This window comes from Ogataea angusta (assembly GCF_019207475.1).
Source record: "Ogataea angusta isolate 61-244 chromosome Unknown 61-244_NODE_2_length_1002155_cov_89.706849, whole genome shotgun sequence".
Taxonomy (NCBI): domain Eukaryota; kingdom Fungi; phylum Ascomycota; class Pichiomycetes; order Pichiales; family Pichiaceae; genus Ogataea; species Ogataea angusta.
The window spans coordinates 336,987-351,525 of record NW_025065216.1 but is presented as its reverse complement, the minus strand read 5'-3'; the positions used below and the strand labels follow the sequence as shown (position 1 = coordinate 351,525).

General features: G+C 45.3%; 10 protein-coding genes across 10 annotated transcripts; 3 read left to right on the top strand and 7 right to left on the bottom strand.

Moving 5' to 3' along the window:
• Nucleotides 1-63: 63 nt before the first annotated feature.
• Nucleotides 64-501, bottom strand: KL928_001021 (uncharacterized protein; the record flags this gene model as incomplete). Its single annotated transcript, XM_043201341.1, has 1 exon — nucleotides 64-501. One exon carries the CDS (start codon nucleotides 499-501, stop codon nucleotides 64-66), a length of 438 nt encoding a protein of 145 aa, XP_043061480.1.
• Nucleotides 502-679: 178 nt separating this feature from the next.
• Nucleotides 680-2,179, top strand: KL928_001020 (uncharacterized protein; the record flags this gene model as incomplete). The annotated part of the gene is made up of 1 exon (XM_043201340.1): nucleotides 680-2,179. One exon carries the CDS (start codon nucleotides 680-682, stop codon nucleotides 2,177-2,179), a length of 1,500 nt encoding a protein of 499 aa, XP_043061479.1.
• Nucleotides 2,180-2,239: 60 nt separating this feature from the next.
• On the bottom strand, nucleotides 2,240-5,221 carry KL928_001019 (uncharacterized protein; the record flags this gene model as incomplete). Its single annotated transcript, XM_043201338.1, has 1 exon — nucleotides 2,240-5,221. The coding sequence occupies one exon, from the start codon at nucleotides 5,219-5,221 to the stop codon at nucleotides 2,240-2,242; it is 2,982 nt and encodes a 993-aa protein (XP_043061478.1).
• Nucleotides 5,222-5,389: 168 nt separating this feature from the next.
• Nucleotides 5,390-6,610, bottom strand: KL928_001018 (uncharacterized protein; the record flags this gene model as incomplete). Its single annotated transcript, XM_043201337.1, has 1 exon — nucleotides 5,390-6,610. The coding sequence occupies one exon, from the start codon at nucleotides 6,608-6,610 to the stop codon at nucleotides 5,390-5,392; it is 1,221 nt and encodes a 406-aa protein (XP_043061477.1).
• A 511-nt stretch (nucleotides 6,611-7,121) lies between these two features.
• KL928_001017 (uncharacterized protein) lies at nucleotides 7,122-8,486 on the bottom strand (the record flags this gene model as incomplete). The annotated part of the gene is made up of 1 exon (XM_043201336.1): nucleotides 7,122-8,486. One exon carries the CDS (start codon nucleotides 8,484-8,486, stop codon nucleotides 7,122-7,124), a length of 1,365 nt encoding a protein of 454 aa, XP_043061476.1.
• Nucleotides 8,487-9,937: 1,451 nt separating this feature from the next.
• KL928_001016 (uncharacterized protein) lies at nucleotides 9,938-11,212 on the top strand (the record flags this gene model as incomplete). The annotated part of the gene is made up of 1 exon (XM_043201335.1): nucleotides 9,938-11,212. The coding sequence occupies one exon, from the start codon at nucleotides 9,938-9,940 to the stop codon at nucleotides 11,210-11,212; it is 1,275 nt and encodes a 424-aa protein (XP_043061475.1).
• A 306-nt stretch (nucleotides 11,213-11,518) lies between these two features.
• KL928_001015 (uncharacterized protein) lies at nucleotides 11,519-11,920 on the top strand (the record flags this gene model as incomplete). Its single annotated transcript, XM_043201334.1, has 1 exon — nucleotides 11,519-11,920. One exon carries the CDS (start codon nucleotides 11,519-11,521, stop codon nucleotides 11,918-11,920), a length of 402 nt encoding a protein of 133 aa, XP_043061474.1.
• A 64-nt stretch (nucleotides 11,921-11,984) lies between these two features.
• Nucleotides 11,985-13,361, bottom strand: KL928_001014 (uncharacterized protein; the record flags this gene model as incomplete). Its single annotated transcript, XM_043201333.1, has 1 exon — nucleotides 11,985-13,361. The coding sequence occupies one exon, from the start codon at nucleotides 13,359-13,361 to the stop codon at nucleotides 11,985-11,987; it is 1,377 nt and encodes a 458-aa protein (XP_043061473.1).
• A 398-nt stretch (nucleotides 13,362-13,759) lies between these two features.
• Nucleotides 13,760-14,122, bottom strand: KL928_001013 (uncharacterized protein; the record flags this gene model as incomplete). Its single annotated transcript, XM_043201332.1, has 1 exon — nucleotides 13,760-14,122. The coding sequence occupies one exon, from the start codon at nucleotides 14,120-14,122 to the stop codon at nucleotides 13,760-13,762; it is 363 nt and encodes a 120-aa protein (XP_043061472.1).
• Nucleotides 14,123-14,162: 40 nt separating this feature from the next.
• On the bottom strand, nucleotides 14,163-14,444 carry KL928_001012 (uncharacterized protein; the record flags this gene model as incomplete). The annotated part of the gene is made up of 1 exon (XM_043201331.1): nucleotides 14,163-14,444. The coding sequence occupies one exon, from the start codon at nucleotides 14,442-14,444 to the stop codon at nucleotides 14,163-14,165; it is 282 nt and encodes a 93-aa protein (XP_043061471.1).
• Between the last annotated feature and the right edge of the window lie 95 nt (nucleotides 14,445-14,539).

Here is a 14,539-nt window from a genome sequence, read left to right as displayed (position 1 = left end):
TTAAATATTATATATATGTACCGAATGTCGCTATGTATAAAGAATATTCATGCTAAGAGATGCTTAGTATTGTCTAGCCGCGGCCTGACAAGCCTTTAGTTGTTGCAGGTAGAAGTCACAAGCTTGGTAGTTGCCATTCGACTCCTCCAAACATCTAGTAAAGTTTCTAGCATCCGCATCACAAGCTGGAGTAGGTTGTTGTTGGTATTGTTGAGCTGAAGCAGCCGGAACTTGCTGCTGTTGATACTCAGCAGGCTGGGAGGATGATCCGGAAAACAGGCCACTGATACCTGCACCTATAGTATGGCCCACTGCGGAACCGACAGCAACACCAGCAGCAGTCGAGGCCATTTGAGAAAACAGACCTGGCTGTTGTTGGGTCTGCACTGGATGGCTGTAAGAGTGTGTAGGAGCTGGTGCGGCCATCGTGGATGCTGGTCTGGCACCAGATGGGGCAGATCTAGCAGCTGGAGCAGGTCTTCTTGAAGATGATCTTGGCATGTTGAAAAATATTCAATTAGAAAACAGGAGAAATCTATTTGCCACTGCTTTTATGCCGCAGATTCGAGAAAATAAGGGCCAAAGGATTAAAATCAGCCACGTTCACCAAAGGCCGGGTAACTGTGGCTAAATTCCAATGTAGCACAAAAAGGTGGGGTTTTATATTCGCAGCTACCAAATGATTTGTTTTGGACTCAAGCAGGGTTGGAGGGTCGCAGCATGGAACTCCATAGGAGTTCATTCAAGGAAATTTTCTGCCACTGCATATAGTAGACAAGGCACTGGAGGAACTGGTAGCCAAAGGGCTGATGATAACGATTTCTATCAGATTAGGAAAAGAGGCAATCGACCAGGAGAAGGTGATCCGGACGAACCAGAGCTTGCATCAACTTACAACATCAAAATAAGTTCCGCAATGGGTAATTATGAACAGTTCATCAATGAGTCGAAAGACTGGGATACTTGGAATCTTTACAACGAGGATTCCCCGGACTACCCTATTCGTAAAAACAAGATTAGACATTTCACCCTCAATTTTGGACCGCAACACCCTGCAGCACACGGAGTGCTCCGACTGATTCTTGAGCTACACGGTGAAGAGATTGTTCGCTCAGATCCACATGTTGGCCTTTTGCACAGAGGAACGGAGAAACTGATTGAATCCAAAACGTACATTCAGGCATTGCCGTATTTTGATAGACTTGACTATGTCTCTATGATGACCAACGAGCAAGTGTTTTCTCTTGCTGTGGAAAAACTACTCAACATTGAGGTACCTATTAGAGCAAAGTATATTAGAACCATGTTTGGAGAAATCACCCGTATTTTGAATCATCTCATGTCTGTTCTATCGCATGCTATGGACGTGGGAGCGCTGACGCCCTTCTTATGGGGATTCGAAGAAAGAGAGAAATTGATGGAATTTTATGAGCGAGTCTCGGGCGCCCGGTTGCATGCTGCCTATGTGAGGCCAGGTGGGGTGGCACAAGACCTCCCATTTGGCTTGCTGGATGATATCTACATGTGGGCTACGCAATTTGGAGACCGTATTGACGAAACAGAGGAGCTCCTTACTGACAATCGTATCTGGAAGCAAAGAACAGTCGACATTGGAACAGTGACGGCCGAAGATGCCCTAAATTATGGTTTGTCGGGTGTCATGCTTAGAGGATCGGGCGTTCCATTCGACATCAGAAAGTCACAGCCGTACGATGCCTATGAGTATGTGGATTTCGATATTCCTGTTGGCACTAGAGGAGATTGCTACGATAGATATTTGATCAGAATGGCCGAATTTAGACAATCCCTAAGAATCATCGAACAATGCATAAACGATATGCCTGCAGGTCCCGTGAAAGTTGAAGACTTCAAGATAGCCCCCCCAGCCAAGTCATTGATGAAGACTGATATGGAAGCTCTGATCCACCATTTCTTGGTTTTCACTAAAGGTTACCAAGTTCCTCCAGGAGAGACATATACAGTTATCGAGGCTCCAAAGGGAGAAATGGGAGTATATGTTGTGAGTGACGGATCAGAGAGACCATACAGATGTAAAATTCGTGCTCCTGGATTTTCTCATTTGGCTGCGTTTGACCACATTTCAAGGGGCCACTTGCTACCAGATGCTGTGGCCATCATTGGAACGATGGATCTTGTCTTTGGAGAGGTTGACAGATAATTCTGTGAAACTATTTATTTGGATCTGGTCTTATTTATTGGATAAATTTATTAAATGTTACTATTCTGCAACCTCCTCAACTGAAGGACAGGTGCACATCAAGTTGATGTCTCCATAGGTGTCATCAACACGTGCAACGAAAGGCCACGTCTTGAAGTCTCTCAAAAATGGCAATGGAAAGCCAGCTTGTTGTCTTGAATATCCTCTCCTTTGCCATTCTTCTTCATCGGTCTCCAACAAATCTCTGAGCGAATGAGGAGCATTTTTCAGTAAAGCAGCGCTGCCTCCATTTTTGACATCCTCAATCTCTTTGCGGATGGAGATCATTGAATCGATGAATCTATTGAGCTCCTCGAGGTTTTCAGACTCGGTAGGTTCGATCATCAGAGTCCCGGGAATAGGGAAGGACATAGTTGGAGCATGGAAGCCGTAATCCTGAAGGCGTTTGGCCACATCGATGGCCTCAATTCCAAATTCCTTGAATGGTCTCAGATCAATGATAAACTCGTGCGCGCAGTATTTGATTTCATGGTGCGCTGACTCATCGCCCAAGAACATTATCTTGTAGTGGTCGCGAAGTCTGTACATCATGTAATTGGCGTTCAAGATAGCCAAACTAGATGCGTAGGGCAGGTTCTGGGCTCCGAGCATCTTTATGTAAGCGTAGGAAATGGGCAAAATTGAGGCAGACCCGAATGGCGCAGCCGAAACAGGGTTGATTGCAGTCGACGCAGTGTTGGTAGAAGGAAACAGAGGGTGTTTTGGAAGGAAGTCCTTCAAGTGATCAGCAACACAAATAGGCCCCACACCTGGGCCACCTCCACCGTGGGGGATAGCAAAAGTCTTGTGCAAATTCAAATGACAGACGTCAGCACCCAAGTCGCCAGGGGAAGTCAAACCCACCTGAGCATTCATGTTGGCGCCATCAAGATAAACCTGGCCTCCATGAGAATGGACAAGAGAGACCGCATCTCTAATGGTAGGCTCAAACATACCGTAAGTCGATGGATAGGTGATCATGATAGCAGCTAGGTTGGAGGCATGCTTGGTGGTCTTGGCTTCGAGATCCTGAAGATCTAGATTTCCGTTGCTCAGACATTTGACTGGAACCACCTTGAGGCCTGCCATTGCAGCGGAGGCTGGGTTGGTTCCGTGAGCACTGACTGGGATCAAGACCACGTTTCTGTGGCCCTGCCCAATGCTCTCTAGATAAGCTCTAATGACAGTCAAACCGGTGTATTCCCCCTGCGCGCCCGAGTTAGGCATAAGGGTTGTCTTGGAAAACCCAGTAATATCTGCAAGATCAGCCTCGAGCTCTGTGATTAGTTCCAAATAGCCTTTGGCCTGGTCGCTAGGCACAAAGGGATGAACATTTGCAAATTCAGCCCAGGTTATTGGAATCATCTCAGTTGTGGCATTCAGCTTCATGGTACAGGAGCCAAGAGAGATCATGGAAGACGCAAGAGAAATATCCCTTTGCTGTAGCTTGTATAGGTAGCGCAACATAGCAGTTTCCGAATTGTGCGTGTTAAAGACTGGGTTGGTGAGAATCTTGTCTGTTCTGACCAGATGGCGTGGAAATTCGGGAAGACGTTGAACATTGTCGAGATTAGTCGTTTGTGAAGTGAACAGTTCCACAAGCTTGGTAAGGTCGTTTTTGGTGACCGACTCATCAAGAGACAACTGGATCTGGTTGTCGTTTACCTTGAATAGGTTGATGTTGTACTCATTGAGGGCCTTTGCAATGATGTCATCTGCAGCACCTTCAACTTGAACTGAAAGCGTATCAAAGTAGGTAGCATTGAGAACGGTGTGCGGAGAATTCTCGGTTATTTGCTCGGCAAGAATGCGTGTCAGACCGTGAATTCGACTAGCGATGGCCTTCAAACCATCGGCACCGTGGTAAACCACGTAATTAGCGGCAATGTTAGCAAGTAAAGCTTGAGCAGTGCAGATGTTGGAAGTAGCCTTTTCTCTCTTGATGTGCTGCTCACGAGTTTGAAGTGCCAAACGTAGAGCCTGGCCACCAAGTCTATCTTTTGTGACACCCACAAGTCTTCCCGGAATCCTTCTTTGCAACTGATCAGTGACAGCAAAAAAAGCCGCATGAGGGCCTCCAAAACCCATAGGAACGCCAAATCTTTGCGAAGATCCCAAAGCGATATCGGCACCAAACTCAGATGGCGGTTTGAGAAGAGTCAAAGCCATCAGATCAGAGGCAACTGCAACCAAACCTTTGTTTTGGTGCATGATTCCTGCAATATCGGCAAGCGATTCTGGAGCAGGGATGGTACCATCTGTTTGAGGGTAAGAGATTAAAACACCACACAGATCTCCTGCAACGGGCTGAAAATTACTCAAATCATCAATAACGAGCTCGATTCCCAAAGTGTATGCCCTGGTTTTCAAGACAGCTATCGTTTGTTCGTGAGTGTTCTTATCAACAAAATATTTGGTTTTCTTACCACGCAATTGGTTGTAGGACAAGATCATGGCTTCAGCAGCTGCAGTACCTTCATCAAGAAGAGATGAGTTGGCCACTGGGAGCCCAGTAAGATCTGAGACAATGGTCTGATAATTCAAAAGACTCTCTAGCCGTCCTTGCGAAACCTCCGCCTGATAAGGAGTGTAGGATGTGTACCAAGCAGGATTTTCAAGCAAGTTCCGCTGGATCACAGCAGGAAGGATAGTGTTATAGTAGCCCTTTCCAATGTAGGACTTGACCAGCTTGTTTTTAGACGCGATTTCCCTCAATCGGTTTAGCATCTGGGTTTCAGTGTATCCTTGTTCAGGCTTGATCTTGAGAGGTCTTCCAACAAAAACATTTTCCGGAAGAACCTTGCTGATAAATTCACCAAGATCGGAACATTTCACAGCAGCGAGCATCTGATCAACATCTTGAGGCTTGGGGCCCAAGTGTCTGCGCGCAAAAGTATCCAGATCCGCTAATCCTCTGTCTGGGGGATAATATCCCTTGGCATAGGCCTTTGACGAAACCAGTCGAACGGAGCCACGGAACGCAATCCTGGACGACACGGACATTGTGAGAAAAGAAATTGATCAGTTTTGAACAACAGATACAGGACTGAGGGTGATATATAAAGGACTAATGCAGATTGACTTGGAAAAAGAAATCTGCGGGGACAAGAGTCAAATTTTGTTACTTGGTGACTCTGACAGACAGGACCTCAAAAGCAGATATTCGATATATTACATAAGCGCCACCGCTTGCGTTCTGCGTCCACTATTGGCAGCGACCCACGAACCATCGGTATTCCAACACACGTTGTTCACCTCCATCTCATCAAAAAAGCCAAAAATTGGAGCCACAGAGTTTTCTGCCTGACCGCAGTCTGTAAGGTCGTAAATCAAAACCTGGCAATCGTCTGCTCCCGTTAATAGGAAGTTTTTGCTCGGATGCCATGCTATGCTATTGACAGGTGCCACATGGTTTCGCAGAATTTCGATAGGAGTCTCGGGATACCTCAGATCTAGTATTAGAATGCGACTGCTATCAGCCTCTATGGCGGCAATTTGGTTGGCATTGTAATTAGACGTTGCTAGTCGGAGCAAAGGCACACGCTGACCCATGGCTGCATCCTGAGCGGAGCTCAATGTAGCGATACTTGCTATGGACGACCTGGTGGACTGGGGCTCGTATATGATTGTGGAATGCTCCAAGGATCGCAGATCGAACACTCGGATAGAGCCGTCGTTGGAGCAGCTGGTGAAAACATGCTTGTTACCATGCAGAAACTTGACATCAAACACCTCACTGTCGTGTGCAATCAACTGCGTTTTTGCCACTCCGGTGCCTCGTGAAATGTCCCAAAGCGTGCACGTAGAGTCTATAGAACTTGTTATTATATGTCGGGGGTCGGTTTTGTTCCAGTCGAGCGATGTCAGTGGAGGCAGTTGATTGAAATTTTTCGTTTTTGAGTTTGTCAGCGTCATCTTTTCAATGATCCTGGGGTTCTGTGCATATGCTTGTGAAGGATCGGGCTCCAATAGCTCGTAGATTCTCAAACATTCAGAACTTGTCGCTACACACGTCGCATCAGGATAGAGTGGCATTGACGGATCCCACTGAAGTCTTGTGATTGGATAGTTCACTGTAACCTCTGCCACCGAGGTGAGATCATATGCGTCTGTTGTCTTGATGCCATTTTGTTCGTCGTCGATATATATTGGAGAACCTTTGATGATCTTAAGTCTATTGGTAGAATCCTCACGGAACGAGCTAACAGCAATTTTAGCTGTGTCAGACTGAGCACTTGATGTCCAATCCAGCCCATACACAGGAAAACGAGAGTCATGAGACGACGACCTGGGAGTAGAGTGTGTGTTCCCAGGAACAGCAGACTGTTGAATGTTGGAGGGAACAAAGCGAGACTCTCCAATCTCTGAAAGGTTAGTTGAAATGTGGTTCATGCCACTTACTCGAAGGTCCTTGTAAATGTGGTTGTTCCACGGCAATGGATGACCGTTTCGCAAGCTTGCTGAACGGGTTGTTATCCATTTCTTGACAATTTAAATATTGTGGCGCAAGTTTTAAGGTTATATGTGGCTAGTGTAATTGAGAAAGGAGCAGAGGCAAAAACAAGCTACTTTACATGCTCAAAGGAAAATCACCAAAATTTAAGTAATTAATTATCATTAAAAGCTCAATGAAGTCATTGAGCTTGAGTCGATACAGACACTAAAGAGGTATCTATGCAAGGGAATTGAAAAGGTATCTAATAGATCACAAATGACGACCTTAGCTGTCACGGGGAAAAAATAATTCCGGACTGTCCATGAAGTCAATAAATTGAATTGAATACCAGGAAGTATCAGCACCAAATATCTTGTAACTTTGAGCGGCAAAGTCAATGATTATGGATTAATCGTGAACAAAATGGACTCGATAAGCCTTGCGCTTCCTTCAAAGTTGCTAGCACGCTTAGTAGAAGAAGGCAGCAATGAAAGCAGCTCCCAACAAGCCTGCTGAAGCGTAACCCTTGGCAGCAGCACCCTCCAAGATCGAGATGCTGGAGGAGGTAGCGCCAGAGCCAGAGCCAGCGACAGAAGAAGAAGACAAGGTGGTAGCAGCAGTAGAACCAGAGCCGGAACCGGTAGAACCAGTCTCGACAGCAGCCACAGTGGAGCCTGCACCAGAGGCACCGGTGGTGGTGACAGTGGCAACAGTGGTTGTAGTGCCGGAACCAGCAGCAGCAGTAGAACCAACGCCACCAGCGGTAGCAGTAACAGTGGCGGTCTCGGTGACCTCGTAGTACTCACAAGTGGTAACGTAGGTGGTTGTGACATCACCGCTGGTAACGGTGGTGGTGACCTCCAAACCGGTAACTGGAGTACTAGCAACAGGGTTATTGATGGTGGTGGTGTAGGTCTTGGTAACCTCACCAGCAGTCAATGGGCAGTAAGTAGTGTAGACAGTGGTCAAGTCAGTAACGGTGGTGAGACCAGTGACGATGGTAGACTCTTGACCCTTGCACTTCTCCTCAGTACAGGTGACAGTGATGGTGGTGGTCTCTGGAGAAGCAGTCTCGGTCTCGCAAACAGTGGTCACAACGGTAACTGGAGCCAGAGTGAGGGTGGTGGTGAGTGGGCAGTAGGTGGTGTAGACAGTGGTCTCATCAGTGACGGTGGTGACACCGGTGACAATAGTCTCCACACCGGTGCAGACCTCCTCAGTACAAGTGGTGGTGAGAGTAACAGTACTCGAAGCAGTCTGGGTAATGACAGTAACACCTGGAATCTCGGAAGAAGAGGCAGAAGATGGAACAGAGCTGGAAGCACCAGAAGACGAAGAGGACACGGCAGCAATGTACACGGTAGCAGTCAAATAGTAGACACGCTCAGCTCTCTTGCTGCTGTCTGGGTCGGTAGTAAGTGCAAAAGTAGCAGTGTAAGAACCTGGCTCGGTAATGGCAGCAGAGTAGATGTATGCGTGGAAGTTCTCTGGGCTGTAGCCAGAAGTGGTAACATCAAAGTCAATGTCAGTCTCAGTGGACTCATTGTTGATTGGAATGCTCTGTCCATCAGCGTCAGCAGTACACAGGCTTGGGTCGAAAGCACCAAAGTTTTGGCTGAGCGACAAAACACTGAAAGAAGAGAATTGAAGAGCAGCAGGGATAGTGATGATGTACTCAGCCTGGCCGTTGTTGTCAACACCCCGAATGGATGGAGCAAGAGAACTGGATGGAGCTGGTCCAGAGGACGAAGTGGTAGAGTTGGTGTAAGCGGCAGTCACAGCGTTGGCGACCATGGAGGCCACAACGGCAATGTTAAACAACGAAAGCTTCATTATAGCAGGTTCTTAGTAGTTCCGGGTGGTAAAGTTGCTAGCGAACGTGGTATCGATATCAACCAGAATTAAACCTAAAACGAAAGGGCTTTCTATACGGCTTTGGAGGCACTGGGAATGTCCTCTTATTTATAGTGATGCGGTGCTTTTGCACATTTGGCTGAAGGCACGGATCGCATTTACGACCACACAGGGGCTTTTGGGAATTTCTTTTTGCATAATCTTGCTATAAGGCTATTGTTAGAAGTTGTTTGGCCAGTATGCAGTATCTATTTAAACACGTCGGAATTTTTAGAAAACGCGGTCTAAGGTGACTATTAAAAGCAGTCGGAACACCAATAAAGGATTGCCATAGTAAATATGAAAGGAGAGAGTTGAGCTGTTTTCATTGGCTTCCAATCGGTGTACAACTGAGCATGCCATTAGCATTCACGCTTGCTAAATGCTAGCATTCCTACGCGTTCGACGAGCACAATTGACCGCACGTCGATGAAGAAAATCTTACTAATTTCTAAATTCGGGGATTATGCATGTCGCTAAATCTGGATAGCCTAATTCTGCATTCGGACCGGCCTCCTGAATGTCGCATTGAATTTCGGATCAACAACACTTCGAGAAATTCTAGTCCCTATGTTTGTAGTGGTCGTGGAAATGGTCATAGGGCAATGAAGTCTTAAATTAGAACTTTGGGTGCAGGTGATCGGACTTCTACTGTGTAATCCTTGTTGCTACAAATCCTCACCCGTTAAACTCTATCTACCAATTGGGGGTATCCTTGCTTCTCAAGCAAGGGACACCTTTGGGTCACCCAACTCTGTATGATCATAAACTACTACTGTTCAATCTCGGCGACTGCCACGCGCCTTAGTAAGATTATACATTGCGATCAACAAAATCACAGTATTGTCCATTCCAGTACAATAAAATAACAATACTGTACAATAGATTAGGAAATTTCACTAACCAGCCAACCTGAGCATGTTGTTTTTTCAGGGCCGAACACTTTAAAATTAGATCTGTCAAAATTCCAGTCGCCTAAAATAGCCACATTGCTGGAACTTTGAGATCATTTCCGGCCTGAACGCCGAGCGCAACTCTATTGTAGTGCATTCCAAATTGTATGCCAGCGTCCGTAAACGTGGTCCATATGTGATGGTGTTATGCAGTCCCCGTATGAGTATGTCCCACCATGATCGTAATATAGATTGCTGTCCTAATCAGGCAGCTATCATCGGTCGGTCGTATATGAGAATGATCTTCAGGATCCAATGTGCATACCCCAACTTCTGCCTACAACATTCCTGGATGTGATGGAGTTTAGAAATTGTTGTACATTGCTAATCAAAGCCAGTCGACCAGTTTACTGAGCCACACCTGCTGACACATAATCTGCCAAACTGGGTGGGCGGAGCTCTTAAAAAAGTTCTGGCAGTTAGTACTATATTAGCAAAATGGGTCTTAGAAACATCTTCAAGCCCCCAAAGGATATGTCCAAGGAGGACGTCAAGGAATTCCTACAGGACGAGGGTATCCGTGTTAGGGATGAGGAGAATCGCCACCGCAGAAAATTCAAGTTCGGAGAGTTTTCGAAGTACGCTCAAGATGAAACACAGGATCGACCTGTGCTGATGCCCCGAATCCATCAGGAACCGGCTTCGCATGAATCGTCTGCTGGATCTTCTGAAGATCCATACAATCCGGCTACACAGTCGACAATCTCTAATGTGACACAAGAGACTGCAAATCAACATGGAGGGCCTGGAAGGTACGATGGCGCTCCTTCCTACCATACGTTCGATCCTTATGATAATGACGGTTCCGCTTCCGTCAACCAGCAAAGCCTGCACCAACCACAGTTGCAGCAAGTACAGACAACACAAAAACAACAATCAATCCATGACATATACGAAACCCAAGCTCAAGATGACGATTTTGATCCAAACTCATATCCTCAAGCCGCTGCACGCACTTATGATCCTTACCTAGAATCGGAGCAGCAACAGGTAGAAGAGGAAGTGGACGAGGAAGAGGAAGAAATAAATCGTATAAAGCGACAGACCAAAGATGTTCGAGAAGCGACCTTAAAATCTACACACAATATTCTGGGCCATCTAAGACAGGCGGATGACACTGCTGTCAACACTTTGGGAACTATTGGTGCACAAAAAGAGAAGATGTATGAAATGGAAAAATCCTTGAATGGAATGGATACGCATCAACGGTTTGTCGATGAACATGTCAAGCAATTAGAGCATTATAACAGGGGATTATTTCACATAAAGGCCAGCAACCCTTTCACCAAAAAATCGAGGATGAGGGCCGCTGAGCAACGGTTCCTTGCTCAGAGGCAAGCAGATAGGGAAAGAGACGCAAATCTCAGCTCTAATTTGTATCATACTCAAAACGAGATCATAGATCAACTGCGCGATTCAAAAGAGCCCGTTGTCAATTCGGAGTTGAAAGAAAAGTACGAATACGAAAGACGTGTAAAGGAGGCTTCTAGATTTTTGGGTGAAGAACACGATGAGGAGGACGAAAGAATGGAGGTCGAGTACAGCAAGAATGTGGATGAAGCGCAAAAGCTGGCAACAAATCTGAGACGCAAAGCTAATTTACTGTCGCAAGAAATCATGTCACAGAACAAGAATTTGAAAGACATCAGCGAGAAGGTTAATAAGGTGGACGATAAGCTTGTGCTTACGACTAATAGGATCCGGGGTATATAACTGAACGATTACGTTTTTGCTAATTTGATTTTATAGATCAACTTCCGTCGGGAAACTGTAGTCAAAGTAGTACTAAGAAGACATTCTTACTTGGGTGTAGAGGAACTCGCCTTGCCAAGTTCACTAGAAAGTCCTTTGATCTTGATGGCAAGTCGTTCTGCTCCCAAGAAATCACGTAATCCGGGTAACTATCGTATTTCCCACCTGGCAGAAATCTCACTCCACCAATTAGAAGATGGTCAAAAACGGATTTAAAAAATTGATTAGTGGTGTAATAAACAGGCTTTCAATAAACCATAGACCAAAATGCTGAGAGCCATTGGAATTAGACAAGCGAGAATTGTTGGTAGAAGATTCAACTCCTCTGTGCAGAACGAGCCTGCTTTCAAAAAGGCGGACCCAGCTAAGGCCAAGGAATTCATCGAGCACTATGAGGCTGTGATTCACCATTCTGAGAAGACCTCTAGCCTGTGGAAGAAAATCACGTACTTTGTCGCTTTCCCTGTCATTGCCTTGACTGCTGTCAACACTTACTTCGTTGAGGCCGAACATGCTCATCACAGAGAACACACCAAGCACCTCTCTGACGAGGAGTGGCCAAAAGATTACCCATACCAAAACATCAGAAGAAAGGACTTCTTTTGGGGAGATGGTGACAAGACGTTGTTCTGGAACCCAGATGTGAACAGACATATCAGAGACTTTTAGTTTAGCACATACACAAAATCAATATATTTCATACAGATGACAGAATGACTATCACGCTCTGTGATTAAAGAGCAGAGAAGATGTATAGATTATTTGTGGCGGCAATGGCGACCGAGTTCTCGTTGGGATGCCAGCTCAAATGTAGAATTGATTTTTTGAAATCGATGGTGTCGAAATCCATCTTATTCATCATTGTTAGATTCTTCCGCTTGTTCGAATTCATTTTCTTTGCTTTGAATGCTGACTTGTCCGCTTGAAGTACAATTTCCTTTTCTGGACCTGAGTTGCCCACCACGTTCTGGTAGATCATGAAATTATTGTTGTATGAACCGGTCATAATGGATTTATTGTCTCCGCTAAATTGCACCTCAAATTTATCAAAGATCGCGTCATTCTCATATGTGTCACACAACCGATCCCGGAGCTGCTCGTGAATGCTGATTGTCTTGATTGGTTCCGATTCCATCGCTATGTCCCATATCTTTACTGTCATATAATCCCTCGACACAATGTATCTGCCATTCGAGCTGAATTTGACATCTGATATAGAGGATGTAATTTCTGTGAAAAAGTTGTGGTTGGAAGGATCCATGTATTCCTCAAATACACGCGCGTGGTTGTCGCACAGCGAGTTGACACGCATATCGTTCAACTTGATAGTTCCCTTCGAGGAGGAGTACATGAACAAGTTGCAATCTGTAGGGTGGAATTCAGCGCTCGTAATCACTTCCGTGAGCTCCTCCATATTTACCGGTTTGATGTCCACAATGTTGAAAGATTGATCGGCTATTCCCAAATTCCATAAATTGATTCTGAGATCATCGGAAGAAATGAATGTTTCTTGATCAGAGTTAACACTAATTGAGTTTACGTGGTAGGCATGAGCGTTTGCATATATTTTCTTTGGTTGAGCTGCTGTGATGGTATCGTGCATTGTTAATTTTGGAAGCTTGAGGTTTGCCGCAGACGAAAGCATGGGATAGGGTTGGGTAAGATTTGTATTTATGTGGAACGAGGAATACTGTGAGTGCATTTTTGGAGAGGAAACCGATTTCTCGCTAAGGTTATTTTCCGAGACCATCTTTATCTGCTTCTCAAACACCTTCCACAGCTTTATCGTTTTATCATTGGTAGAAAGCAAGAAATTGGATTGGTTGGAGCGTTTGAGCCATTTGATCTTGTTGATTTTCTCCTCGATCTCCAACGACTTGAGGTAATCAAACTCGGCATCGTGAGACTGGAACTCCGTGTAGAATCTATACTCACAGGTTTTCTTGTTCTCATTCCTTTCAAATAACACAACTCGTCCTCCACGGTCGCCTGTAGCTAGGAAATCGCCGGTATGATCGAATTCGACTGTAGAAATGATATCCGCCTCGGTAATGTTCTCAATGTCACCTTTATCGCCAAAACATTGGCTGAATTTCCAGGAATCGTCCATATCTGAGTCTATATGAATCAACTACCTATTGATGATGCTTCAGCAAAAAAAAAAACAGTGGATGCCCCAAATCAATTGACAATAAGAATGCGGTTTGGATTTTGACTTGCCACTATAGCTAATGCTTTTGTAAATATCTTTAGAATACACACCAAATAGTGTAATCGCTAATAAAATGCTTGCCGATCGCCTTCTATGATTGCCCCTCTAATAGTTTAGGTCCGCTTGGAATCCAGTACAATTTTTTGCTTGCAATAGCCAGTGAGATCGGTGTAAGGATGTTTGGTCGACTTCAGAACACTGTACCGCAATTATCCATACTGTAAGCAGCCTACTTTGCTATATTTTATCAACATATCATTACTGTACGCTATACATCAGCACTTCTACCATCCACTTTAAGCAGTGGCCTTCTTAGCAGCGTCAGCAGGAGAAACTCTTCTTTCTCTGTTGAATCTTTGTCTGACTGGTGGAGTTCTAATTCTTCTGTCGGTTCTAGATCTGACTCTCACGATTCTGGCGTGAATGGCACATGAGACACAATAAGCCAACTTGTGGTACAGCTTTGGCAGTGGGTACTCGTCGTAGACGGAAGCCTCAGACAGGTCTCTCACAGCAGCGGCCTCGACCATGTTTCTGATAGTGACTCTCTTGATGGCCTTATCCTTAGGGACACATCTGGAGCAGTTGACACATCTGACTGGCTTGACGTGTCCTCTACCCTTCTTGTTTCTTCCGTTGGATGATCTCTTCTTTGGCATGCTGGATGGTTAGAATATACTAAAATGGAACACGCAATGTTCAAAGTGTGGAGACAACCGATTCGTCGATTCTTGACTCGGTACGGCTGTCCTGCTGTTGAGCTTCACAAACGTATTCCTTGGACGGTAGGTACTTACTTGCACTAATATCTATAGAATAAAATATGAAAAATTTATTGAAAAATTCGTCGCAGGTGCTCCCACCGGGAACCCTAGCCAGTCTACCGCGAGTTTTACACCCACGCCCGGTAAGTGCACGGCCTGCTGGGGAAAGAAATTTATTTGCAGGGGATTTTTGACCCAGTGGAACATCACGTGACATTGATTATTACGAGATCATCAAGCTATCCGAAAGTTTGCGAGTCGCCATTAGCGTGTAAGGGTGTTCACATATCCTAATAATACGCATTTAATTGG